Here is a 27,819-nt window from a genome sequence, read left to right as displayed (position 1 = left end):
TTCAATATTGATTCAAAAAATCCGAAAAAAACGAATCAATAACGGTAAACGGGGAAAACGAATTATTTGAGCAAGCCTAGTATGTATATATTGGTGTGTATTTTCCTTTAACTCTATGTTGTTAGAGGTTGTGGGAGGGACTACAGACCATGTGACCCTGATCTTAGAATGTTCAGTGTGAGAACCAGAAGTTAGTTGGAGTCAGCCAAGTCAGTTGAGGTTTGAGTCAGTTTGAGTTAGAAGTGAGTGAAGTCGGTAGATGTCAGCTAGAGCAGGAGTATAGTCAGTATGCTGCAGTGAAATGTTAGTTAATATATGAGTCTGTTTGCTGCAGATGTATAGTAAACTATAGTACAGTTTTAAGTATAATTCAGTTAATACAGCATTTCCCAACCTGGGGGTCGGGATCACTGGGGAGGAGTCACAAGGGGGGTTCAGAGGGGTCACCAAAGACCAGTATTTTCTGTTGGTCATGAAGGTTCTGTATGGGAAGTTTGGCCCAATTCGATCATTGGTGGAGTTCAAGGGGCTCTTTGATTGTAGGTGAACTAGAAATCCCAGTAACTATAACTCCCAAATGACAAAATCAGGTCCCCCCCAACCCCTCCTGTATTCAAATTTGTGTGTATTGGGCATTTGTGCCAAATTTGGTCCAGTGAATGAAAATGCATCCTACATATCAGGTATTTACATTATGATTCATAACAGTAGCAAAATTATAGTTATGAAGTAGCAACGAAAATAAATGTATGGTTGTGGGTTACCACAACATGAGGAACTGTATTAAAGGGCCACGGCATTAGGAAAGTTGAGAACCACTGAGTCAACATAAAACCAATAAGCAATGTATCTGTAGTTAAATACATGAAGTTTGTAAGTAAATCAACTATGTTAACTTTTAATGAATACTACTCGTGTTTGAATCTCTTGAGAGCATGATTTAAAAGCAATATATTTTATGTGAGAGCAGATGTTATTTTGGGTAACTGAAATAATATTTCTGAAGATCTATATATTTTGTGCATTGACATATCTTTGTTCCTAACAATTCAAAAAGATAATCAGGGATATCAGTCTAACAGCCGAGAAGCCTAAATTGCCTTGCATGAATATTTGCCACTAAGGAGATCGACTCAACCGAATTTTTAACTCTTCTCAGGAAGATCATACTTTACAAAAGGTTACGATCTCTAACAAGGTCATGCTTTTCCAAAAGCTTATGATTATTTCAAATAGTGTCTATGCCAATTAATCTCCAAAAGGGTCACACTTCCAAAAGTCTGGTTTTCTCAATAGACTCACTGAATTAAAAAAAAACTTATTAAGTCAATCTTTATGTAAATTCCCTTAATTCAACACAAGATTAAAATTGGATTATTAAGGAAATATTAAGGAAGATAGATGGATTCTCCTACCTTTGTGCCTTCATAAAGAAACGCATCCCAGACTCTGAAGAGAATATCACTGACAAGACTATCAACAAATACAACCAGAAACCAGTTGAAGGTCACAAGGGCCAGATCAATTCGATGATGTTCTAAGTGAGCTGTCAGTTTGGGAAGCTTTGCTGACAAGAAATCTTTGAAGACCCTTTGATCTACCTGGATGGAGCAAAACATTAGGAAGGAGGAGGAGAAAGAGAAATCATGTCAGAAAGGTTCTATGTCAACAACTTCTGTGCTCTCCAAATGACAGGTACAAATGTATGAATATCTCCCAATCTGATCTAATAGAATCAGCCTATGGGCATAAGGTGCTTAGTGAGCTTTCCAAAAGGTGTTTTGGTCATAATCTTTTGTTTACTTATATGTCAAAACAATATTAAATATGTATAATGAATCAAATGATGTGCGGCCAAAAAGTATAGCAGAGTCTAAGTTAAAATATTTTGATACCCACTCAGCCACATTTAAAAATTTGAACATTTAAATAGATTTCAACACCGCATCTATATGATGAATGAACATTCCTAAACTTGGACATCTATAGGACCAGTTCAAAGCTGCAAGTTGAGGTGAATTTCCAATTCGATCAGGAGGACGTCTAAGGTTGACAAAGCTCCTTGTCATGGAAGATGGAATGACAGCCCCCACCCCCGGTGGCCAAGTTAAGCACAATGTCCAGATTTTATTTATTTCGTGTCAAAAGCATTGTACAACAAATACATTTCAAATAATGGAAATAAAAAAAGGAAATCACAAGCAACTAAATAGTTTTGGACCAAAAGCGGGCAACAGCAACCGCATTATCTGTAGCTTTAAACAACTCCTCCTCCGTACATGAGGCAGGGCATTGTGGGCAAGCATACATATGCTGAGTTGTTTGTTCAGCTCCACAGTCACACAAGGTGGAGGATTCCTCCAGGTAGTGCCACCTTGCCAAGTTGTCTTTTGATCTGCCCACTCCACTTCTGAGTCTGTTCAGGGACTTCCAAGTTGCCCATTCTTGGTTTGCCCCTGGAGGAAGACCCTCTTGGGGGGCCATCCAGTTAGAATTGCCAGGTTTAGCTGACCAGAGGGACACCCTTGCTGTTGCTGGAGGAACATCAAGAGGAGTGGTGGTTCTCATGAAGCCCTTCCTTGATTTGAGTCTGGTGGGAGGAGGGTGATAGCCATGCAGTGGGTGGCTTTCACAATGTTCGACCTTTTCTCTCTCACCGTTAGCAGCAACTTCCCGTCGCACGTCAGGAGGGGCAATGCCAGCTAACTTGTAGAGTTTATCAACAGGTGTAGGTTTAAGGCATCCCGTGATGATTCTGCATGTTTCATTCAGTGCTATGTCCACCTGCTTTGCATGGGCAGACTTGTGCCAAACAGGACAGGCATACTCTGCAGTTGAGAAAGACAAGGCCAGGGCTGATGTTCTTATTACTTGTGGGTCTGCTCCCCATGCGCTGCCAGTCAGTTTCCGCAGGATGTTATTGTGTGCAGCTACTTTGTGCTTGGTGTTCATGCAGTGTTTCCTATATGTTAGTGTTCGGTCTAAGGTGACACCAAGGTATTTAGGATGGAAACAATGTTCGAGCTCTTGGCCTTCCCAAGTAACTTTCAGTTTCCTGTTGGCTTCGCGGTTACGTAGGTGGAAAGCACACACTTGTGTCTTGGCAGGGTTAGGCTTCAGATGGTTCTCTTTGTAGTAGCTGGAGAGATCTTTCAAGGCATTGGTGAGTTGCTTTTCAACTGTTTCAAAATCTTTCGCTTGTGTTGTAAGGCCAAGGTCATCAGCATATATAAAGCTCTTTGTGAGTGGTGGTTGTGGCTGATCGTTCGTGAAGATATTAAATAAGGTTGGTGCAAGAACGCTGCCTTGGGGTAAACCATTCTTTTGCCTCCTCCAACTGCTTTTCTGGCCCTGAAACTCCACATAGAAGCTGCGGTTTTCTAAGAGGGTCTGGACAGTTTTTGTAAAGTCAAAGTCCCGGGTGATATGGTAGACTTTATGCAGCATTTTTCTATGTTGCACCGTGTCATAGGCTGCCGTAAGGTCCACAAAAACTGTTCCCGTAATGCAGCCTTTCTCATAGCCTTCCTCGATATGTTCAGTCAGATGAAGAATTTGACCTGTACAGTTTTTCCCTGGTCTGAAATCTGCTTGTTGTGCAATAAGCTTGGGTTCGATAACAGGTCCTAGTCGATTTAATAGCATCCTCTCATAGACTTTATATAGATGACATAAGAGGGAGATTGGTCGATAGTTCCTGGCATTGGAGGCATCTTTACCAGGTTTTAAGATGGCAATTATCTTAGTTTTCCTCCATGCTCTGGGAATCTGTTTGTGTGCCAGGCATTGATTGTAGAATTTCAAAAGCCACTTTTCAGCTTTGGCCCCCAAGTGTTTGATTGCTCCATCATCAGGTCATCTAGGCCAGGTGCTTTACCAGTCTTACATCACTTTATGGCTTCTCTGAGTTCTTTCAGGTTTAGAGGAGAAGACAACTGGTGGGTTTCAAGTTCTGGCACCCTGTTGATTTTCATCTTTATTCTGCTGCGGTTGGTTTTCCCATTTTGAATTAGCTGGTGAGCTATCTGATCTGGTGTCACGTTCGCGTGTCCAGGGTTGACCGGAGGGTCACTATCCAGGTGTCTCAGCAATTGCCAGGCTTTTCGACTACTCTTGGACATGTCCAGGTTCTCAAGCAGCTCTATCCAACGGTCTTTCTTAGCATTAGCTAAGGCTGTAGATAGTTTTTGGCCTGCTGCTATAGTGCTATCACTGTATGGGTTCTCTTGAAATAATGAGATATTCTTGTAGCTGATTTAGTGATTCTTCGTTTAGGCCTGGTAGGTAGCTTGTGCGACAGCCTCTAGGGATTGAGAGCCTTGAGGATCTTTTCACAGCTTCTACGAACAGGTCATAATTCTCTATAGAAGGTTCTATATCAGAAATAGCAGCTTCCAAGGTCTCTGTAAACTTTGTCCAGTTAGCTTTATTGAAGTTGTATCTTCTGCGGAATGGGACACTTTTCGGTCTTACAGCTGCATATGCTACGCAGCATATTGGTCTGTGTTGTGTGTTAGGTATTGGGTTTAATACCCTTTTGGTGCATTGGTGGCTTATGCTTTCCTTTACAAAAATCAGATCAGGGTTATAACCACGCTTCCATCGGCCGCTATTAAATGATGGTGGTAATTTACTGTCATGAAGGAGGCTCATTCTACTATTGTCGGCCCACGTTAGAACTGCTTCGCCATTTCTATCATCTTCGTCATAGCCCCAGACACAGCTGTGGCTATTGAAATCTCCTGTCCAGATGCTAAAAATGGAAAATATGGAAAAAGCCTTTACTTCTGTTTATGTATTGTCTGTCCTTGTTAACTGTATCACAGCATTAAATGTTTCCCGTATATGTGTTTTGTAATCCGCCCTGAATCCCCTTGGGGAGATAGACCGGAATATAAATAAAGTATAACATTATTATTATTATTTTATTATGACACAGCAAACAAGATAGATATGCTGGATTTCATATCACAAAATCACAAGTCGAACACTTCCCAAGTGTCTAGGACTGTGTGATGTATTTTCGGATGATGCGCGCAGATCCCAGTAGGGTGGCCTTTTGTAGCTGGCAGATCGTAATTTTGTCAATGTCTATTGTTTCCAAATGCCGGCTGAGATCGTTTGGCACGGCACCCAATGTGCCCATCACCACCGGGACCACATGTACTGGTTTCTGCCAGAGTCTTTGAAGTTCAATCTTGAGGTCCTGATAGCGGCTGAGTTTTTCCTGTTGTTTTTCGTCAATGCGACTGTCACCTGGGATGGCGACATCAATGATCCAATCCTTTTTCTTTTCCACAACTGTGATGTCTGGTGTGTTGTGTTCCAAAACTTTGTCAGTCTGGATTCGGAAGTCCCACAGTATCTTTGCGTGCTCATTTTCCAATACTTTTGCAGGTTTGTGATCCCACCAGTTCTTTGCTACTGGGAGGTGGTACTTGAGGCATAAGTTGTTGTTGTTATTATTATTATTATTATTATTATTATTATTACATTTGGAAGAGGCGGGTAATAAATTATTATTAATGGGGGTTCTGTGTGTCAAGTTAGTTCCAGGTCCATTGTTGGTGGAGTTCAGAGTGCTCTTAGATTACAGATGAACTATACATCCCAGTACCTACAATTCTTATAAATCATGGTGAATTCTCCCCAAATCTCTCTCTTTAATATGTTCAGTTGCTGATCAAATCCTCTGTTTGCTGTGTGTCATAGAAAAGAATAGGAAAGGGTTGTGGGAGAGACAGTGGGCGGGGTCATGCAAATTCCACACCAATGGTGAGTGTAAGAAACACTGGGATGTTTGAGTTGAGGAAAAACACAAAATCTAGGATGAAAATGTCCCCAAATAAAAGTCTTCACTTGGGTATGGGCAATATGGTGTTTGTGGAGGACATTGGCAGGGCTCTTGGACATGTTCACTGCGCTCTCTATAACCTGCAATGTCATTGGAGGGAGGGTGTCTCCTGAGTAGTGAGAGCTATAGCTATTTGTGGGAGCTTGTCTGTGTAACTGGACATCCCAGCCACACACATACATACATACCTATTTCCACTTTTATTATGTGTATAGATATGGTAATTCTTCAATATTTTTCTCCCTGACAATTGCCCTATGACTTGTCACAATGGTGAATCCCAGACTTACTTGTGAGCCTATTAGCATGTTGCTGTAGTAATCTGGAGGCATTAGATTCTCAGTGATATGTACCAGACACCAGAAAGCATTTTCTTCCTCTTCTAAGACCAACAGTGCAATGGCCGCTAGTCTACGATGAATGAGACACAATAGTTAAGTAAAGCAGACAATCATACAACTAGTTCTTACAACAGTGGCCTTTCAGTTGGTGCTAAAAGCAACCATGAAAACAATACTTCTGAAAAATACATGGGGCTTTTCTGCAACTGCCAATACGCCCCTCTTTTGAGTTTAGTATTTAAAATGTAACACTGTTTCCCTTTTCAATAGCATAAGCACATATGGCGAGAACTTTATGGCGATCCTTAGTGATATGCGCAGCTTCCTTTCATGTGCATTTAAGACTTTGATGGATTGCAAAATGTCACATTTCCTTACATTACATTGGAGCCATTTTTATGGTCAAATACAAGGGAAAACTTATTGAGTCGAGTATAAGTCGAGGGTGGGAAATGCAGCACCCACTGATAAATTTCAAAAATAAAAATAGATACCAATAAAATTACATTTAATTGAGACATCAGTAGGTTAAATTATTTTAAATATTTACATAAAACTGTAATTTAAGATAAGATTGTCCAACTCTGATTAAATCATTATTCTAACCTTCTTCAATGTAAATGTGCTTACGTATCCTTCCAATCATAATACGGTAAACAGTAAAATAATAAGAGTAAAATAATAAATGTACTAATAAAAATAGAGAAAAATAATAATAATAACAATAGAGTAAAACAGTAAATGTAATAATAATAATACAGCAAAATAATAAATGTAATAATAATAGAGAAAAACAAGAAATGTAATAAAATAATATCAGAGTAAAATAATAAATGCAATAATAAGAGAAAAATAATAAATGTAGTAATACTAGGGTAAAATAATAAATGTAATAATAATAATAAATAGAGTAAAATAATAAATTTAATAATAACAATAACAATAAAAATTAATAACTGTACCTTATATACTCGAATATAAGCTGACCCAAGTATAAGCTGACCAGGACCCTCACTTGAGTATAAGCCGAGGGGGGCTTTTTCAGCCCTCAAAAAGGGCCTATAAACTCGGCTTATGCTTGAGTATATACAGTACCTCTTATTGTTAAAATTGTTTGTACTGTATCATGCCTCACCTGAAGTCTACTGGATTTCAATACGGGTTCAGCAAAGTGTTGGTTGCTAACAAAAAGGAGTTAAGAAATGCAAACCATGAACCCTCACCTGTTCAATCCCTGACAGTAGCCAATAGTAGGGTTTTGCCAGGAGAATGCAAGTAAAACCCTTCGGAGTTTGGGAAGAAGTTGGGAGGTAGGTGACAGGAAATGTTTATTGTTCGTCAGGGTGCGGGGAAGGTCCAACTCGATCTGTCGGGAAGCCGGGTGCTCAGCAGCTTCGCACTTCTTGAGCAAGTTTTGGTAATGTCCCGGAGAACGGATATGCTGCACCCGGTGGCTCACAATCCATCTCCAAACCCTTTGACGGTGCTCTGGGGGAACACCGCAGCGCAGCAAAGCTTTGAGCTCTGAGGAGGGACTCAGTTCTCCAAGGTTATTCCACTTCTCAGAAAGGGGTTTCTCCAGGACCTCCTGGTTCAAGAGGTTGCTGGATTTGATCTCCAAGGCCTGGATTTTGGCCAGCAGTTTCCAGTCTGAAGCTTCATATTCGGGAATTGTCATAAACCCATAGTCATCATATTCCCTGCAGAGTAAAACGTCCATGATAGATCGTTAGGGCTGTCAGCTGATAAAAAGACTTAATATCACTATGTAACACGATTTTTATTAATGGGTTATAAATGTCATTTCCTACCTGGTTCTATCACAGAAACATGAAAAAGGTTTATTAAACTACAAAAACTTGTTTTTGCGGGACATCCCGCAGCACATTTTGCTATAGTTTTTCAATGAATAGTCTCAACCAGGACAACATAGTTTGTGGCGACCACAAAAACAAAGTTTCTGGAGTATAACAACTACTTTCAAGGTAAGTACCTCCCAATTAAACAGGAAATAACACTTTCAAACCAGGAAAAAAAATGGTTCAATTTTTGTTACATAGTGTAAATCAGTCAAGTAATATTTTTAAAGTGCGTCTTCTCAAACATTCAGTAGGAAATATGAGATAATGTACGTTTTCAAAATGCAAGCTGATAGTTAGAAAGTAATCTAATATTTTCTTTTTCCTGTTCTTGCACTATAGGTAAAGGTAAAAGTTTTCCCCTAACATTAAGTCTAGATTCTGGGGATTGGTGCTCATCTCAATTTCTAAACCAAAGAGCCGGCGCTGTCTGTAAAAACCCTTAAGGTCATGTGGCCGGGATGATTGCATGAAGCGCCGTTACCTTCCTGCCAGAGCGGTACCTATTGATCTACTCACATTTGCATGTTTTAGAACTGCTAGGTTAGCAGAAGCTGGGGCTAACAGCGGGAACTCACCCCATTCCCCGGATTTGAACTGCTGACTTTTCGGTCAGCAAGTTCAGCAGCTCAGCTGTTTAACACCGGGGGCACTATATTATATGAGGGTTATCCAAAAAGTAGATTACGTTTTGGAATTAAAAATGAACAAAGTATAGGAGAAAACATTTACCATATGCAGTAGAAAGCCACGCCCAAATACCACTTCTCAACATAGTCGCCATTCAAATCTAGGCACTTACAGTATCATAGTGACGAATGAGCTTGGCAACTCCTTCCCCACAAAACTCTTGCATCCTCAACCAGCTGGTCACCCCTTCCCACAGCTGTGCATCGTCACCAAAAAAGCTGCGTTGAGGATGCACATACACACACTTATTAGTAAACACTATTTACTTGATTGGGTTCTGCCGAATAGGTATCTCAGCCTCTTCCTTCACATCCCACTGCAGTGCTTCCTGAATTAGTCCTTTCACCATTTCCTTGTGTTCACTGGTTAAATCTGGGAGCCCCTGCAGCTTTCGCAGAAGCATCAGGTACTTGCTCTCAATTTGGCAGTTGTGGGCTTGTAGACGGGCACACTGAAATAGAAAAACAAAGTGAGCTTGGCTCCACATTATGTGCAATCTACTAAATACAGCCATAACTGAACTGAGCTTTTCAGCATATACAAATATATCAGGCAAACTAGACAAGAAGCACACAAGGAAAGGAAACACACAGGGAAGCAGGAATTGTTGGCTGCCTTTCTGTACCCACCACTTATCTCTTCTTCACTTTTCTCAGTTTCGTTGCATCTTTGACAACAATGTTTCAGCAGCAGTAAGTGAATAACATAAAGCAGCATGGTGCATTTCTGTGTGTAGGTAAAGGCAAAGGTTTTCCCCTGACATTAAGTCTAATCATGTCCGACTCTGTGGGTTGGTGCTCATCTCTATTTCTAAGCTGAAGAGCCAAGCCAATATTGTCCGTAGACACCTTCAATGTCATGTGGCGGGCATGACTACATGGAGCACTGTTACCTTCCCACCGGAGCGGTACCTATTGATCTACTCACATCTGCTTGTTTTCGAACTGCTAGGTTGGCAGAAGCTGGGGCTAACAGCAGGAGCTCACCCTACTATCCAGATTTGAACCGCTGACCTTTAGGTCAGCAAGTTCAGCAGCTCAGCGGTTTAATCCACTGTGCCACCGGGGGCTCCTCTCTGTGTGTACTCTACCGTATCAAAAAAAGACAGTCAATGGAAGCTTTCTAGATGTGTGCAGAAGGAAGGGTCTGTGTATTGCAAGTATCCGTTATTATGCAGAACACAGAGAACACATTGTGTCCTGACCAGGACTCCCGGTGGTATTATAGTTTAACCTAGGCATGGGCAAACTTTGGCCCTCCAGGTGTTTTGGATTTCAACTCCCATAATTCCTAACAGCATACCAGTATTTTAAAAACTCTAAAATCAGGACAGCAAATAAAGAACAATAATCAGAAAACAGGGGAATTCCAGACAGGAAATAATCAGGGCCAGCTAACACATCTAACAAAGGATTTCCTCAGGCAGAAAGCAACTAGGCCTTGAAGCTGCAAGGCATTTCAATGCTATACAAGGTGGCCAAGTGCAACATTCACACTTGCCTCAAGCAGACAAGAGTTCTTTCCCCCTCCCTGAACATTCCACAGATCTATAAACCCCACTTGCCTGGTTTCCAACAGACCTCACAACCTCTGAAGATGCCTGCCACAGATGTGGTTGAAACATCAGGAGAGAATTCTTCTGGACCATGGCCATACAGCCCAGAAAACACACAGCAACCCAGTCTGAGTTTTTCCATTGTAGCACTCAGGCAATCTCTTTTCAAAGGTTACATTATATATTATTTAATATATGTTTGTTGTTGTTTTGTTGGATGCGGGGTGCACTGACAAAATGCTTATCCAGTTCAGTAATTAGGGGTAACATGTTTTCCTACATCACACACACATGTTCATATTTTATTCCCAAGAATTTGGCAGTTAACTATTTGTTTGAGGACATTACTGGGTTGGGATTAGGGCCTATCACTTAACCCAGCTGTTAATAAGCAAGACCACTACTATCTGCAAAGCCTTATTCTAGATTTCATTTTTATCTACTACTTATTCATTGTGTGTAGACCTCTATGTGATCAGAAGGCCACATTACTAACCTTGCCACTAATGGTGCTAGCCTTAACTAGCCCAAGTCCCACATTTCAGTCACAAAGGACACAGATTTGGAAAGGAAATGCTATAGATGAGTAGCTGCTCACATATAAGTATTCCATAGAATCAAGACACCTGAAAATGTAAGTGACAAAGTTGCATGGAGAATCAACACATGAGCGGGTACTCATATGAGTAGGGTTTCTATTTTTTAGATATCTGCTCACAAGGGCCGGGCTAGCACAGCGGGTTGGTATAGAAGATCAAGCTGATCGGAAGGTTGGCAGTTCAAGCTTGGGTCGGGGTGAGCTTCCGCTGTCAGCCCAGCTTCTGTTCCCCTAGCAGTTCGAAAATAACAATGTAAGTAGATAAATAGGTACCGCTTTGGTACAACAGGTTCCTCGGCATGGAAAATGAAACAATAGCACCTCCCCTTGGCCGAGTCAAGCACAGCCGGATGCTGGAGATGAAAAGAGGGAACCCTTGCCTCTGTTTATGTACTGTCTGTCTCTGTCAATTGTGTAACAGCACTGAATGTTTGCCATATATGTACCTGTAATCCGCTCTGAGTCCCCTCGGGGAGATAGAGTGGAATATAAATAAAGTATATTATATTATATTTTTCACAATAGTTAAAGGTCAGGAGCAAGATTAGCTCTTCAGCACAATATCAGGGTTGGGCCAATGGTGTGGATCTTCTCCTGTTGGAATGTGAACATCTTACATGGAAATTTAATAATTTAATTCATTCATTAGTTTACATCCTGACTCGCTGCCAGCTCAGTATCTAGGGTGACTTACAGGACAGGTGTACCTAAAAAGCAGAAGAATGGGGCTAAAGCCATGACAGAGCTCTAGGAGAAGTTGAACTGACTGATTATAAGGAAGAGAAGACATTTCCTTATATAGTAGAGTCTCACTTATCCAATGTAAATGGGCCAGCAGAACGTTGGATAAGCGAATACATTGGATAATAAGGAGAGATTAAGGAAAAGCCTATTAAACATCAAATTAGGTTATGATTTTACAAATTAAGCACCAAAACATCAGGTTAGACAACAAATTTGACAGAAAAAGTAGTTCAATACACAGTAATGCTATGTAGTACTTACTGTATTTATGAATTTAGCACCAAAATATCATGATATATTGAATACATTGACTACAAAAATGCGTTGGATAATCCAGAACGTTGGATAAGTGAGACTCTACTGTATATCTGAAAACTAGAGTAAAATAGAAACAGCACTTTGATGAACAAAATTTTTGCTTTTCACCTTCATCAGGAGAGTCTTCTCTCTCTGCGCCACTTTGCTCCAGATTTTAGTAACCTGGTGGATTTCAGAGTTGAGAAATTGGTTCTGGGTCTTGTAGGCTTCTAAGTCATCCTGGTTTAAAACAAAGAATAGCTATTAAAAGAGCGGAGGGGCTTGTTGCTCTTGGCACATCCTGCTAGCCCAGAAAAACTGTGGATGAAATTCAGTAAGGAAGAAAATAAGCTTCTTTTTGTTCATTCATTTGTCTTCTTCCACAAAGACATTGTTAGCTAAAATGAAACAAAAGACATACTTTTCCTTGTCAATGTGTAGACTGATACAAATGCTCAAGTCACAAAGATAAACTGAACAATGGCTTACAGTGGGATGCTAATGTAGATCAACCTCTGGAAACTAAGGGGAGGATTCAACAGAAAAGATGAATACATGTTAGAGTTACTATTGGCTTACTCAAGAAACGCAAGAAAGATGGGAGCAGAGTATGTTCTGAGCTAGCATAAGAACTGGCTCATACGTGTACATATGTACTCATGAGAGGATGTTGTTGGACTGCAAATCTAGTGAGAAGTGTTGGGAGCTGCAGTCTAACAAAATCTGAGACCTGTAGCATTTTCATACCCAAACTAGTTGGATTTCCAGTAGTATAACCATAACTTATTTCTGTACAAGGTGAAATGTGACCTCTATGAAGTGGCAAACATGTCTCAAGCTACAGCTGGGCTTCAGATATGATTCTTCACTGGGGGCTAGAGAATATCTGTGGTAGGGAACACACAAAATAGAATTCTTCCTCCTGACATAAGTACCATATATACTCGAGTATAAGCCAACCCCAATATAAGCCTAGGCACCTAATTTTACCACAAAAAACTGGGAAAACTTATTAACTCAAGTATATAAGACGAGGGTGGGAAATGCAGCAGCTACTGATAATTTTAAAAAAAAATAGATTCCAATAAAATTACAATCATTGAGGTATCAGTAGATTAAATGTTTTTGAATACAGTAGAGTCTTGCTTATCCAACATAAATGGGCCGGCAGAATGTTGTATAGCGAAAATGTTGGATAATAAGGATTAAGGAAAAGCCTATTAAACATCAAATTACGTTATGATTTTACAAATTAAGCACCGAAACATCATGTTTTACAACAAATTGACAGAAAAAACAATTCAATAAACGATAACGTCATGTAGTAATTACTGTATTTACGAATTTAGCACAATGTATTGAAAATATTGACTACAAAAATACTGACTACTAAAAGGCAGATTGCATTGGATAATACAGAACGTTGGATAAGTGAAGGTTGGATAAGTGAGACTCCACTACATAAAACTGAAATTTAAGATTTATTTTTTCGTGTCAGGAGCAACCGGAGTTGCTTCTGGAGTGAGAGAATTGGCCGTCTGCAAGGATGTTGCTCAGGGGACGCCTGGATGTTTTGATGTTTTACCATCCTTGTGGGAGGCTTCTCTCATGTCCCCGCATAGAGCTGGAGCTGATAGAGGGAGCTCATCCGTGCTCTCCCCAGGTGGGATTCGAACCTGGCAGCCTTCAGGTAAGCAACCCAACCTTCAAGTCACAAGGCTTTTATCCCCTAGGCCACCGGAGGCTCCTATTTAAGATAATAATAAGACTTTAATAACATAAGACTGTCCAACTCTGATTACCTACATACTCAAGTATATCTAAATACTGTATAAGCTGGCCAGGACCCTCACTCAAATATAAGTCGAGTGGGGCTTTTTCAGCCCTAAAAAGGGGCTGAAAAACTCGGCTGATACTCAAGTATATACGGTAGATCTTTTTTTTAACATGGAAGCACACTAAATGAGGTAAGCTTCCACGATCTGTTTAGTTTTGTGGTTAGGTTATGTCATTCAATTCTAGGCAAAAGAGAATGATCAAGAGAAAAGCATACTGCCATGATGCAATTGTGGCTGGAGCACACTTCCACAGCACTACCTGGGCCTAGTTTAACTTGAACATGTGAGTCTCACTGAGTGCCTGATACCTTCAAATGTTCGATCTCTTCCTGCTGCTTGTACATGGTCTCTGTGGCAAGGAGGTCAGCTTCTGTAATGGAATCAGGCATGTGGTTGGTGAGCTGCTCTGTCAGCTTCAGGATGACCTGTTGCTTGGCCTGGTTCTTGTCCATCAGAAGCTGCACATGCGCCGCCAGCTCCTGGATGTGCTCTTCCTTTAGAGCCAGGTTCTGCTTCAGCTCCTTCCCCTCCATCGCCAGGACATCCACCTGCTTGTTCAACTCGGCAATCTGCCTGACTTTGTGCCGCACTAACTCCAGCCGGTCTTTCTCCTTTGCTGTAGTCAGATACCGGCAGGACTCTCGTTTCTCTTGCTGGGCTGCCTCCAGAGCTTTGTGGAGAAGTTTAACTAGTTCCTGCAGAAGAAAAAAAGACAGCACTCTTAGAAATTGACTGGTTTCATACTGACAGTTGTACAGCACGCATCTCTCCCTGATGTAAAGTAAAAACTGGACTACTGTGGATGATTGACCAATATACAGTAGAGTCTCACTTATCCAAGCCTCGCTTATCCAAGTTTCTGGATTATCCAAGCCATTTTTATAGTCAATGTTTTCAATATATCATGATATTTTGGTGCTAAATTCATAAATACAGTAATTGCAACGTAACATTACTGCATATTGAACTGCTTTTTCTGTCAAATCTGTTGTAAAACATGATGTTTTGGTGCCTAATTTGTAAAATCATAACCTAATTTGATGTTTAATAGGCTTTTCCTTAATCTCTCCTTATTATCCAAGATATTCGCTTATCCAAGCTTCTGCCGCCCATTTAGCTTGGATAAGTGAGACTGTACTATATATGTAACAAAATGTAAAATATTTTCTACTCTTGGTTTGAAAAGGTTATTTCCTGTTTGATTGTGCTGTACTTACTTCGAAAGTAGTTGTTATACCCCAGAAAGTGTTGTCAAAGCCTTTCACGGCCGGGATCACAGGGTTGTTGTATGTCTTTCGGGCTGTAATGTGGCCACACAGTTTGAAAGACATACAACAACCCTGTGATACCCCAGAAACTTCGTTTTTGTGACTACAGTTCAAGTATGGTTCAAGAATGCTTCAAGTATTTTATATTCTATTGTTTTAAATGTATTTATTGTATTTTGTTAAATTATCCAATTGTTTTAATTGCTTATGTTTTATCTTTTTGTATTGTATATTGGCATTGAATTTTTGCCAGACTGTGAGCCGCCCTGAGTCCGTTCGGGTAAGAAGGGTGGGATAGAAATGAAGGGAATAAATAAATAAATAAATATAGCAAAATGTGCTGTAGGATGTCCCACAAAAACAAAGTTTTCTAAGTTTAATAAACTTTTTCCATGTTTATATGATAGAATCAATTAGGAAATGACATTTATAACCCAGAAACATTGACATCTCCAGTCCAGCCTCTGTTTGGATATCGGCCAGCAAGCCAACGCCTTAAATCAAGAAATAGCTTCTTAAGATCTACAGAGACACTCACAGGAACACCTCAGTAAGCAAGAGTCCAAAAGTGGCAGGTCAAAACCGGGAACCTCAATCCATGACTGTTACTGGATGAGAAACTCCCTCCTGGGCACACAGAAGACTGGGCGACTTGGAAGACACTGAACAGACTGTGCTCTGGCACCACGAGATGCAGAGCTAACCTTCAGAAATGGGGCTACAAAGTGGAGAAGAGCAAACCACAGACTAATACAGCCTGAGCCCTGCTACACGCACAATGGAGGACCTTCTCACAGCGATACTAGAAGTACTCCAAGTGGCCAGCTTCTGGTCAAAGGAAATCTAGTACAATGTCAAGTTTTTAACTTTGTTTTTTAAAATACATTATAACTGTATTTATATCAATTCGCTTCTGACACGACAAATAAATAAATACCCAGAAACAAAAATCGTATTATACAGTAGAGTCTCACTTATCCAACACTCGCTTATCCAACGTTCTGGATTATCCAACGCATTTTTGTAGTCAATGTTTTCAATACATTGTGATATTTTGGTGCTAAATTCATACATACAGTAATTACTACACAGCATTACTGCGTATTGAATTACTTTTTCTGTCAAATTTGTTGTAATAACATGATGTTTTGGTGCTTAATTTGTAAAATCATAATGTAATTTGATGTTTAATAGGCTTTTCCTTAATTCCTCCCTATTTTCCAACATGTTTGCTTATCCAACATTCTACCGGCCCGTTTATGTTGGATAAGTGAGACTCTACTGTATAGTATAATTAGATAACTTAGAAAACAATTTTCCTCAGAGTTTGATCTTCATGGTTCAAGATGTATGCACCTGCCACTCTAATATACTCAAATGACCAGAAACAGATTTTATACTAACTCCACTTTCTCCTCCTAGAAACTGCTTTCTATACAGGTACAGAGACAGGTTAAAATGGCTCAGATTTAAGCAGTGGTTTGCTAAAGAGATGGCAAGGAGAGAAGAAATGGGTATGGTATACATTTACACTTCTGCCATTTTACAACTCTCCCTGATTGGCAGGATATCAGAATTAGCTGTTATGGGCGCTAAATATGATATAGTTGCTTACCTGTAACTGTGTTTCTTCGAGTGGTGTTCTGTGGAATTCGCACATATGGGATTTTCCCTGCGCCTGCGCAGTGTTCCGGAACCTTCTAGAATCTCTAAATGAAACATTTTGGCGGCAAGCCCCGCCCACTCTCCCCAATAGAGTATATATAGCCCGGTGGGCGGGGCTGGCCCCAGTTCCCAGCCGCGAAGAAGCAGCTGAGCACTGTGGCATGAGTACCGCGGGGAGGATGGGCGGGTTGTGCGAATTCCACAGAACACCACTCGAAGAAACACAGTTACAGGTAAGCAACTATATCTTCTTCTTCGTGGTGCTTCTGTGGAAATCGCACATATGGGAGATTGACAAGCTACTCACCAATGGCGGTGGGTCATGCCACGCATGAGAAGAGGACGGCCCTTCCGAACGCTGCGTCTCTCTTCGCCAGGATGTCCAGCTTGTAGTGCGTGGCGAAAGTGGATGAAGAAGACCATGTTGCTGCCTTGCAAATATCCTCCAACGGAACTCCTTTAAGAAAAGCCTGAGACGTAGCCAACGCCCTCGTGGAATGGGCGACTATCCGCTGTGGAGGATCTTGGCCTGCTAGTTTATACGCTAATCGGATCAGCGACACTATCCAGGATGCCAAGCGCTGAGAGGAGACTGGGGTCCCCAGAGCATCCGCTCGGTATTTTAAAAATAACCTGGTTGACTTCCTGTAGCCCGAAGTTCTTTGGGTATAAAATGCTAAGGTCCTCCTCACGTCCAAGGAATGCAACGCCACCTCCAGGGGCGATGAGGGGTTCTGGAAGAATGCTGGCAGAGTTAGATCCTGGCTCATGTGGAATCTAGAAACGACTTTGGGTAAGAAAGTGACGTCAGTTCTCAGGACCACTTTATCCTTATGAAATCTCAAGTAAGGCGGGTCCGCCCTGAGGGCGCAAAGTTCAGACACCCTTCTTGCTGATGTGACCGCCACTAAGAACGCCGTTTTCCAGGAGAGGTGCGAAATATCACACGAGGCCATGGGTTCAAATGGGGGTTTGGACAACTGAGATAGTACCAACTCCAGGCTCCACGCCGGTGCGGGTGGGGTCACCGGGGGGTGCAAGTTTTTGAAACCTTTAAAGAAGAGCTTCACTAAGGGATCCTGAAAGCACGACTGACCGTCGAATCCCCTCCGATACCAGGAGATGGCCGCCAGGTAGCATTTCAAGGAGGCAAGCGAGAGGCCCAAGGTGGATAGGTGTAATAAGAAGTCTAGGAGTTCCGACGTTGGGGCCGAGACGGGGTCTAGGCCTCTTGCCTCTGCAAACTTACAAAACCTAGACCACTTGTATCTGTACGATTGCTTCGTGGAAGACTTTTGGGCTGCCCGAAGAATGGCCTTCACCGGGGAGGAGAGTCCTTGTTGGGTTCGATCCTCCAAGCTGTAAGTCGTAGAGTTGCCAATTCTGGGTGGCGGACTCTGCCCTGATGAAGCGTGAGCAGGTCTGGAGAGTTGTCGAACCTGATGAAGCTGCCCTTGGCTGCCCTCCATAGTGGCGCAAACCACGGTTGGCGAGGCCACCACGGAGTCACTAGGATGCAGTTGGAGTCGTCGCGTAGAATCTTCGTGACCACCCTGCCGATCAGAGGAAGGGGTGGGAATGCGTATAGCAGATCTCCTGTCCAAACAAAACGAAACGCATCTCCTAGGCACCCTGGGGTCGCGTTCGGGCGAAGACGGGCACAGAAGTTGGGGCAGTGAGTGTTTTCCGGCGATGCAAACAGGTCTATTGCCGGCCACCCCCAACGGCGCGCCAGGAGTCGAAACTCCTTGTTGTTTAGCTGCCATTCGTGGTTGGAGGTGGTCGTTCGGCTTAGGGCATCCGCTAAGGCGTTGTCTTTGCCTGGAAGGTGGACGGCTTGGAGGTTTATCCGTCGATCCACACACCAGTCCCAGATTCTCATGGAAGTTTGTAGCAGGAGCCTGGAATGTGTCCCGCCCTGCTTGTTCAGATAGAACTTCACTGTAGTGTTGTCTGTTACCAATCTGACAGTGCTGCCCCGGAGCAGGCGATCGAATGCATGCAGAGCTCTCTCCACTGCCAGTAGTTCCAACAGGTTGATGTGCAAGGTGCGGTGTTGAGCTGACCAACGGCCATTTATTGTCATGCCGTTGAGATGGGCCCCCCATCCGTCTTGAGAGGCGTCTGTCGTCAATTCGAGTGATGGTGTCGGGGGGTGGAATGGCAGGCCCTTTAGTAGGTTGTGATGCTTCAGCCACCACTCCAGGGATTCCAGGACGCTGGCTGGTGGTCTCAGAAGTGTCCGTTGGCTGTCGAACAACGGGTTGAAAACTTTTAGAAACCAGAATTGGAGTGGTCTCATCCTCAGTCTGGCCAGGTCTACTAGAGATGTTGTTGAGGCCATATGGCCTAAGATAGACTGGACGTGCCACGCCGACGCCTGTCCAGACATACGGAGCTGTGAAATAGAAGCACGGATGGAACGGAACCGTTCCTCTGGTAAGTAAGCCCTTTCGGCGATAGAGTCCATAAGAGCTCCTATGAACTGGATCGTTTGTGACGGATGTAAATGGGACTTTTCCTCGTTGATGATCAAGCCAAGTCCCTGCAAGAAAGACAAGGTGAAGGACACATCAAATTCAAGTTGGGGTCTTGAGTCAGAGACTAGCAACCAGTCGTCGATGTACGGGAAGATCGTGATGCCCCTCTGCCTCAGGGCAGCTGCGACGACTGACATGCATTTGGTAAAAACCCGTGGCGCTGTGGCTAAACCAAATGGGAGAACGTTAAAGGAGTAAATCACATCCCCAATAAGGAAACTCAAGAACCTGCGATGGGAGCGCCTCACCGATATATGGAAGTAGGCGTCACGAAGGTCTACCGTTGCAAACCATGCTCCCTTGCGGAGGAAGGGGAGAATGGTGGCGAGGGTGACCATTCTAAACCTCCGAGCTTTGATGTGTCTGTTGACTGCTCTCAGGTCTAAGATGGGGCGTAGGCCTCCACCTTTCTTCTTTATAAGAAAATATCTTGAGAAAAAACACTTGTGAGCCCTCTCAAGCGAAAACTTGGAAATTGCTCCTTTCTCAAACAGCGTAGTTACCTCATCTCGGAGGCACTGTGAGGGTCTGGTAGGACGGAGGGTACCAGTGCGGGGTAGGGACTCAAATTCAATCGCATAACCTCTCTCAATAATATTGAGGACCCATGCATCCGACGTTATCTGTCTCCACGCACCTATAAACGGGCCCAGTCTATTTAGGAATGTGGGGTGCCCTTTCTGCTTTCCAACATGTCGAGGCAATAACATTTGCCCGTAACTAGAAACAGAACCACATAAACTTGGAGAACTTAAACTTGAACTGGATGGCAACCGGGAGTGGGTTCTAGGCTGTGAGCTAGAACCGGCGCCTCTGCTTCTCACCCTGCTTTCCTGCACTTCGGTGCTGAGACTTGAAGGGAAAAGAAGGACGTCTGGATCCCGATGGACGAAAGGAAGGCCTCTGCCGCCCTCTAAACGCTGGAGATGAGGATCTTCTACTTCGATAATACTGTCCCCATCGACGTCTTTGATAGTAGTAGGTCTGCTGAACACCGTACTTGTGAGCTGCCTGTGTCACCTCGTGTGTGTCTTTAATTTGGGCATCTGTGTCTGGGTTAAAAATACCTGCCTCATCTAGAGGAAGGTCCTCGATGACAGACTTAGCCGATGGGGATAGGTTTGCGGCCCGGAGCCAGGCATGCCGTCGTAGGGATATGGCCCCAGCTAGGAGTTTGCCTGAGGCATCAGCCACATTCTTAGCTAGCTCCTTCTGTATTTCCGACAAAAGACACGCCTCTTGCTGGAACGCCTTTGCCAGCGCCTGGTCCTGCATTGGGAGTAGATCAATGTATGGAGCCATCTTCTCCCACAGGTAGGATTGATAAGCACCTGTATAGGCTGTGAAGTGTGCCATCCGAGCAAATAGGCATGCTGATGAATAAAACTTTTTGCCCATACTTTCTAGCTTTTTTCCTTCTTTATCGGTTGGAGTTGGTTGAGACCTCTGCACTGCCTTAGGTTGGGTAGCGTCTACTACCTTAGAATTCAGTCTGGGTTGCTTTGCCAGCCACTGGGCCCCTGAAAGCTCAATCTTGTATAAAAACTCCGCCCTCCTGGGGGTTGCAGGAAGGGAGGCTGGGGAGACTCCTTCATTCTTTACCAGTTCTATGAGATATGGCAGTGACGGCAGGGATGTAGTTAGAGGCCCATGCTGCTTGGAAGAGGGGTAAACTGGATCCTCAACAACTTTAACAGGCTTTGGAGCCGGCAGATTGAGGGCCCGCGAGAGTCTAACTAGAAGCGCTGAGAAAGTCTTAAAATCTTCCCCAGACCCAGGGTCAGTAACATCATGGGGGTCTAAAACTACTGCCTGGGCTTCCAGTGACTTATCTTCAACTCCACTAGGGGCTTCTTCCTGCTGCGGAGGGACAGGCGTCCTAGGAAGGGAAGCTCCGGAGGTGGATGCCATTTCAGCCTGCGTTTCAGTCCCTGGGCGCATGCGCACCATAGGCATCGCTGGGGCGTGGCGTTGGCTGGCCACCTCCAATGGCGCTGGCTTTGTGGGGGCGTGGCCATGGCGGCTGTCTTCCAATGGCGTTGTCGGGCCCGACGCCATGGAGGCGTGGCTTCGCGCCGGTGCCGAGGCAATGGCAAACTGCCTATAGGGCTCCCAAGGGTCGAATCCAGGAGGAAAAATTGGGTATGGAGGCAGCCCCTGTCCATAAAAAGGGTATGGAAGACAAGGGGCTGAGGAGCTGGCCCTGCCATACCGGTAAGTAGAGCCCTCACGAGGTGGGGATGAGGAGTCAGCAGAGCTGGCTGAGGCAGCTCCTCGCCGGCGGCGGGTTGATCGACCCCGTCTGGGGCGCTTAGGAGAGGGAGGGGGGCTGCTCGAGCTGGAGCTGGAGCTAGACCTTCTGCCCCTTCTTTCTCGGTTCCGCGCCTCCTGCAGTACGCTCGGTGGTAACGGCACCGGCTGGGCAGGGATAATTCCTGATAAGGAAAGCGCTTGCGAGGCCTGAGGTTCGATCGGAGTCAAGGGAGGGGGGTTGTCCGATCTTGGAGAGAGGCTTGCCCTCGGTTGGCACTGAGGCAGCGGCTTGGCCCGTGGGGCCTTATTGAGATGTTTTGTTTTCTTGGTTTTCTTTTTGCCTTCCTTCAGGCCCTTAGATGGCTGTGCCACAGTGGTGGGTACTGGCTCTTCTAATCCGGGCGCCTCTTGGGTGATACTCTGCAAGGCCTCTCGAGGTGGTGGACACGAGGGCTCAACGGCCTCATCACCTCCAGCGGCCGATGGGCTTGGCCGGGACTCCTGGGCCCCTGGGGCATTTGGGGCTAGCGCCTGTTCATATAGCAAGGCTTTAAAGCCTCGATTCTCTATTTTTCCTCGCTTGGGGGGTAAAACCTCTGCAGACTTGGCAGGATTGAGGGTTATGGCTCTCCCCCAGGCAGAGGAGGCATTTGGCGTGGCCATCCGCCTCAGGGAGTGTGCCCCCACACGCATCACATTTTTTAAAGAAGGACGCCATTAATACTGGCCTTAATTAAGAGTAGTCAAGTCCTTTCCTAGGTCTGTAGGGCGGAGAGAGGCAAATCAGATCTTTTCCGAGGTACTTTCCGAGGTCAAATAGGCAGGAGAGAGGCAACGGGTGTCCAAAAAACAGTCCAGGTCAAACCAGTAGGCCAAAAATAAAGTTTGAGATACTCAAGGTTCCTAACTGCTGCTGAGCGGCGGAGAAAAAGAACTGGGGCCAGCCCCGCCCACCGGGCTATATATACTCTATTGGGGAGAGTGGGCGGGGCTTGCCGCCAAAATGTTTCATTTAGAGATTCTAGAAGGTTCCGGAACACTGCGCAGGCGCAGGGAAAATCCCATATGTGCGATTTCCACAGAAGCACCACGAAGAAGAAAGAACGTTTCTTGCATGTCTAGAGGTGAGCCCCTTTGCATCACAAAATATAACAAGCACACATTGAATATGGAAGAAATAAAACCACAACTTTATTGATTACATCTACAGGAAGCATGCATTGTTTCCACCGTGTACCATAAAAATGCCACCCATTATGTCTGGCAGCATTCATGTTGACACACATCAATTCTAACGCAATCAATCTGCTTCTCACACTCATCACATATCATCAACTCATCACACATGCATGTGTGCACTACATCACAGACATGCCTCTATTTACTTTTGCCCCCCTTTTTTGAAATCTTTTTTTAAAAAAAACTGCAGGGAGTGAGACCTTCCAAGGTCCTATAGTAAGCCAATATAGTTCCTTCTACATCAAGCAAACTTCAGCCCTCCACGTGTTTTGGACTTCAACTCCCAGAAATCCCAACCAGCTTACCAGCTGTTAGGAATTGTGGGAGTTGGTGTCCAAAACAACTGGACGGCCAAAATTTGCCCATGCCTGCTCTATATGGTTTCAGATGAGCAAAATTGTCAACTGCAATCAACTTTGAGGAATACTTCTACAATTGATAATTTCATTAAAAGGGGACACAAGATGTACTGCAACAGTATCTGTTATTGTTCTCCATTTTTGGGGCAATATTTTAAGTCAGCAATCAATAGACGGAGATGAATACTACTAACCCAATTACATCTAATTCTTGGTTTAGAAAAATGTTACTCATTAGTCATGTAAAAACATGGTGATTTCATTCATTTAGATACAATTCTCCCTACAGCTGGATGCAAGGCTGCATATTTATGAACAAGTGTTTACTAAGGAGGGAAACAACTCCAAAAATCCATGTACAGTAGAGTCTCACTTATCCAACATAAACGAGCCAGCAGAACGTTGGCTAAGCGAATATATTGGATAATAGGGAGGAATTAAGGAAAAGCCTATTAAACATCAAATTACATTATGATTTTACAAATTAAGCACCAAAACATCATGTTATACAACAAATTTGACAGAAAAAGTAGTTCAATACGCAGTAATGCTATGTAGTAATTACTGTATTTACAAATTTAGCACCAAAATATCACAATGTATTGAAAACATCGGACTACAAAAATGCATTGGATAATCCAGAACGTTGGATAAGTGAGACTCTACTGTAGTTATAGTAAAACGACATGTCAAAAGTGGAACCTGAATTACATCATAATTCATGACAACGACTTCAGGCTTGTGGCAACGTATGTGGTTTGCATGAGATATGCTACATTGACCTTCCCTCAGACTTCTAAAGTTGGCTAAGCTCAAAGCACGAGCTCTTCTGTAAAATAGGCTGAGCATCTCTTATCCAGTATTCCGAAATCTGAAATACTCCAAAATCCCAAATTGTCCACATGGGTGGCTAAGATAGTGACACCTCTGCTTTTTGATGATTCAATAGATACAACCTTTGTTTCATGCACAAAATTATTTTTAAAATTGCATAAACTTTGTGTATACAAAACATAAATGAATTTTGTGTTTAGACTTGGGTCTCATCTGCAAGATATCTCATTATGTAAGGTAAAGATTTTCCCCTGATATTTAGTCCAGTCATGTCAGACTCTGGGGGTTGGTGCTCATCTCCATTTCTAAGTCAAAGTGCCAGCATTGTCCATAGACGCCTCCAAGGTCATGAGGCTGGCATGATTGCATGGAGCACTGTTACCTTCCCGTCAGAGCAGTACCTATTGATCTACTCACATTTGCATGTTTTCAAACTGCTAGGTTGGCAGAAGCTGGGGCTAACAGTGGGAGGTCATCCTGCTCCCCAGATTCGAACGGCTGACCTTTCAGTCAACAAGTTCAGCAGCTCGGTGGTTTAACCCACTGCGCCATGGGGGTATCTCATTATGTACATCTATGCAAATGCGCAGATTCCAAAATCGAAAACATATCTAGTTCCAACATTTCAACCTGTACTTGAAAGGAAACACTGATAGCATGGTATTGGCATGCAATAATAATAATAATAATTTTGTTCTTATACCCCGCCCCGTCTCCCCGAAGGGACTCGGGCGGCTTACATGGGGCCAAGCCCGGATGCAACAATATAAAAACAAAGCAATAAAGCAGATCAATCAACAATAAAAACAAGTCATAAAAATCACATAGAAAAATATAATGATAAAATCTTGGATTGGATCCAAAGGAGCTGGGCCAAAAGTGCAAGATATGTTCATGCAGGCTTACTTCTCAGCAGGCAATTAGATACACACATGAGGGATGCCATTATAGTGCTTGACTCTGTGGAGCTATTCAAGCAGGCAAGTGTTTGCATTTCAGGGAGTAGTTCATGCTTTCATTTCAAGAAGTACCTAGTTCATGCATGGGTCCTTGGATCTCCTTACTTGGAGTCCCCAAGATGCACACCTACCTCTGAATAACCCAGGCTCTTTTCCTGACGTCAGCAGTCAGTTTTTCTTCATTCAGCACCAACTCTACAAATTTGAATTATTGTTGTTTGAAGCAGTTTCTCTTACCCGCTCCCCTATTTGTGTTATACCACAAATTATTACTTTCCTCATTACTGTGTTATATTGAGCATCATTTTGTGTATCTCTTAGATTGATTTCAAGTTGCTCATCAGTAAAGACAATTATCAACTGAACAATGGGACGGATCAGACTGATAGCAGTATGTTTCAATTTTGTAAGTGTTCAAGCACATGTTCATTATGTGTGTGTGTGTGTGTGAGAGAGAGAGAGAGAGGGAGAGATCAACACAGTTTTGCCAACACTTATCTTTTTCAAGGAAGAGGCACACCTTCTTTTCCATCGTGAACAAAAATGGCTCATTGGCTGATGATAGCACAATGAGGACAACAGAGAAAAAATTGTAAGAATATTATCAGCCCAGGAGAGAGGCAGAAGAGGGCAAGCTAGCATGAGCTGAGCTCCTTCTGAGCAGACAATTGCTGTTGTGTGGCTTTTGTTTCTGACTCATAGCAATACTAAGGTGAACCAATATGTGGATTTTCTTGGGAATGTGTGACTCACCCAAGACCACTCAGTGTATTCCTATGGTTGAGCAGGGAATTGAACCCTGGTTTCTAACACTTACACCACCACACAGTTTCATATTTGAATGAAACTGAAAAAAACTATTGCTATAATTAATAGTGGCATATCATGGAGCCAATGAGGGATATACCAACAAAGAAGATCCTATAGTTATGAAATGTGAAATGGCGTAAAATAGTACGGACAGCAAATATGTATCAGATGATACATTTCACACAAATGATTAATTTATTGTTAAGATCTGCGTGTGTGTCTAGAGAGATGTAGTGACTGGTGTTTTTTCCCCTCTCTTTGAAACCCTAGAAGAGATGGATGTTAGAGTAGCTAGGACCCAGTTTTTTACTATTAAGAAATTATTATTTTTGTAAATAAACCTTTGTGATTTTTAATTATTGAACTCTTGAGCTTTGCTTCCTAAGCTCTAAATTTTTTTACAGCCACATGGCACTTCAGGCTCTGCTTGCTGTGAGCTGAATGCTCAACCATAAGTATCCAGTTTTTATTTTGGGTGCTCTGCAGTATTTTAGGGAGTTTTCCCTAACATAACAGAAAATCCTAACAGAAAGGGTGATGGGCCCAGTCTATGTGCTCAGATAGTGTGTGCTGAAAGAAAAAGCTTGAAACAAAAATTAGAAGACTGAAAAAAACCGGAGAGGATTTTAAAAAAAGATTTTTGAATTTTTAAAGATGCCTCTCTGCTCTTTTAAGCCTTCCTATTTTTGTTTCAAGCTCTTTCTTTCAGCACACACAATCTGGACACATAGACTGGGCCCATAACCCTTTTTGTTAGGATTTTCTGTTATGTATGGGAAAACTCCCTAAAATATAGACAATCCTAACACCTTGAACTTTGGCTTATGGATTCTGTACTCTGGACTCTTTGGTATTTTGCCTACAACTCTGGAATAGACATTTGGCTTCTGCTAATGTTTGCACCTCTGTTAGACTATCGGCTTGACCTTGGACTATTAATGTATGCTCTGCTAGTGTTTGAGGTTGAGGCTTATGACAATATTAATTTAAAATATTTTGTTGCTTGAGTGTTTCTACTTTTTTCTCTGGCTTAAAAACTATACTAACAGATATTTTCATTCCTCTAGCACTAGAATGGATTTAGACACAAATATCAAAAAGATAAATAAAATGAACTACTACTCAAAACTAAACATATTGTTTAAAAAAACAACAACGAAACTCTCAATTTGCAACTGGACTGATTAAAAATTCCTTTCATCTTTATCAGTTAAAAGACACAGCTCTACATGTTAGCCAGGATTTGGCAATCCAGACTGAATAACCTATATCTTTCTTCCAATCTGTCATATATACTTTCAGTTTCCTGACCTTGGACCGTGTCTTCCTCTTGCCAATAACGTTCATTACCAAACCATCAAGTTGGCTAAAGGAATGCAAATTTAAACAGCCTAAGTTCTCAGACATTTCCCCCAATTTAAAAACTGTGGATTAGTCTGGACATCCAAAGGAAATGCTTACCTTCTGAGATTTCACTTCTTCTTCAAGGATTAAAACTTGGTGCTGAAGAGAAGCAATTTTCTCCTGTCCTGCCCCTTCAGCAAAACAAGAGAAACTGCTGTTCACCTTCTTCATTTTTCTAACCATATGTGGTTTTAGCTTCATCCTTGTGTCCTTTTGCATTTCAGCTGTGACCAAAGAGGAAAAAGATATATAAAGTATCCTCTCATTTTCAAAGAGGAAGGAAACTGGTTGCTTGAATCAGTTCTGAGATACTGCCAGGTGCATGATGACAGTATCCCAAAAATTATCCTCCACTATCTGTGGTAGTTTCAGCTATTATGGGACTCAAAATACACATGGAATTTAGCTGTTTTTGCAAGATTAAGTCCTTTGAAAATAAGTTCAGTGACATTTATTTCTAGTTAAATGTAGATAGGTCTGTAGCCTCAGGCTCCATCTATTCTGCCGGATAAAATCCAGATTATCTGCCTTGAACTGGATTATATGACAGTGTAGACTCAGAAAATCCAGGGCCTTTCCACACAGCCATATAACCCAGGATATCGAGGCAGAAAATCCCACAATATCTGCTTTGAATTGGGTTATGTGAGTCCACACTGCTATATATATATATATATCTCACTCCGGGTTTTATCTTTGTGTTCAAGCGGCC

The 27,819-nt window shown here is 42.7% G+C and overlaps 1 protein-coding gene across 3 annotated transcripts in view; it reads right to left on the bottom strand.

Moving 5' to 3' along the window:
- Positions 1 to 27,819, bottom strand: part of tbc1d2 (TBC1 domain family member 2) — a 70,052-nt gene that overhangs the window by 21,589 nt on the left and 20,644 nt on the right. For 2 of the 3 annotated variants that reach the window (XM_062971722.1, XM_062971723.1), the window contains 7 exons: positions 27,165 to 27,331; positions 14,085 to 14,471; positions 12,068 to 12,178; positions 9,011 to 9,195; positions 7,419 to 7,895; positions 6,145 to 6,265; positions 1,416 to 1,601 (listed from right to left, as the gene is read on the bottom strand). In XM_062971722.1, the coding sequence (XP_062827792.1) occupies positions 1,416 to 1,601; positions 6,145 to 6,265; positions 7,419 to 7,895; positions 9,011 to 9,195; positions 12,068 to 12,178; positions 14,085 to 14,471; positions 27,165 to 27,331 (1,634 nt within the window). Of the gene's footprint in view, positions 1 to 1,415; positions 1,602 to 6,144; positions 6,266 to 7,418; positions 7,896 to 9,010; positions 9,196 to 12,067; positions 12,179 to 14,084; positions 14,472 to 25,024; positions 25,078 to 27,164; positions 27,332 to 27,819 lie in introns of those variants that run through there. The other variant, XM_062971725.1, reaches the window with a different exon arrangement.

Source organism: Anolis carolinensis, chromosome 2 (genome assembly GCF_035594765.1).
Source record: "Anolis carolinensis isolate JA03-04 chromosome 2, rAnoCar3.1.pri, whole genome shotgun sequence".
Taxonomy (NCBI): Eukaryota; Metazoa; Chordata; class Lepidosauria; order Squamata; family Dactyloidae; genus Anolis; species Anolis carolinensis.
Note: the sequence above shows the minus strand (reverse complement) of the source record. Positions and strands in the feature narration are given on the sequence as shown.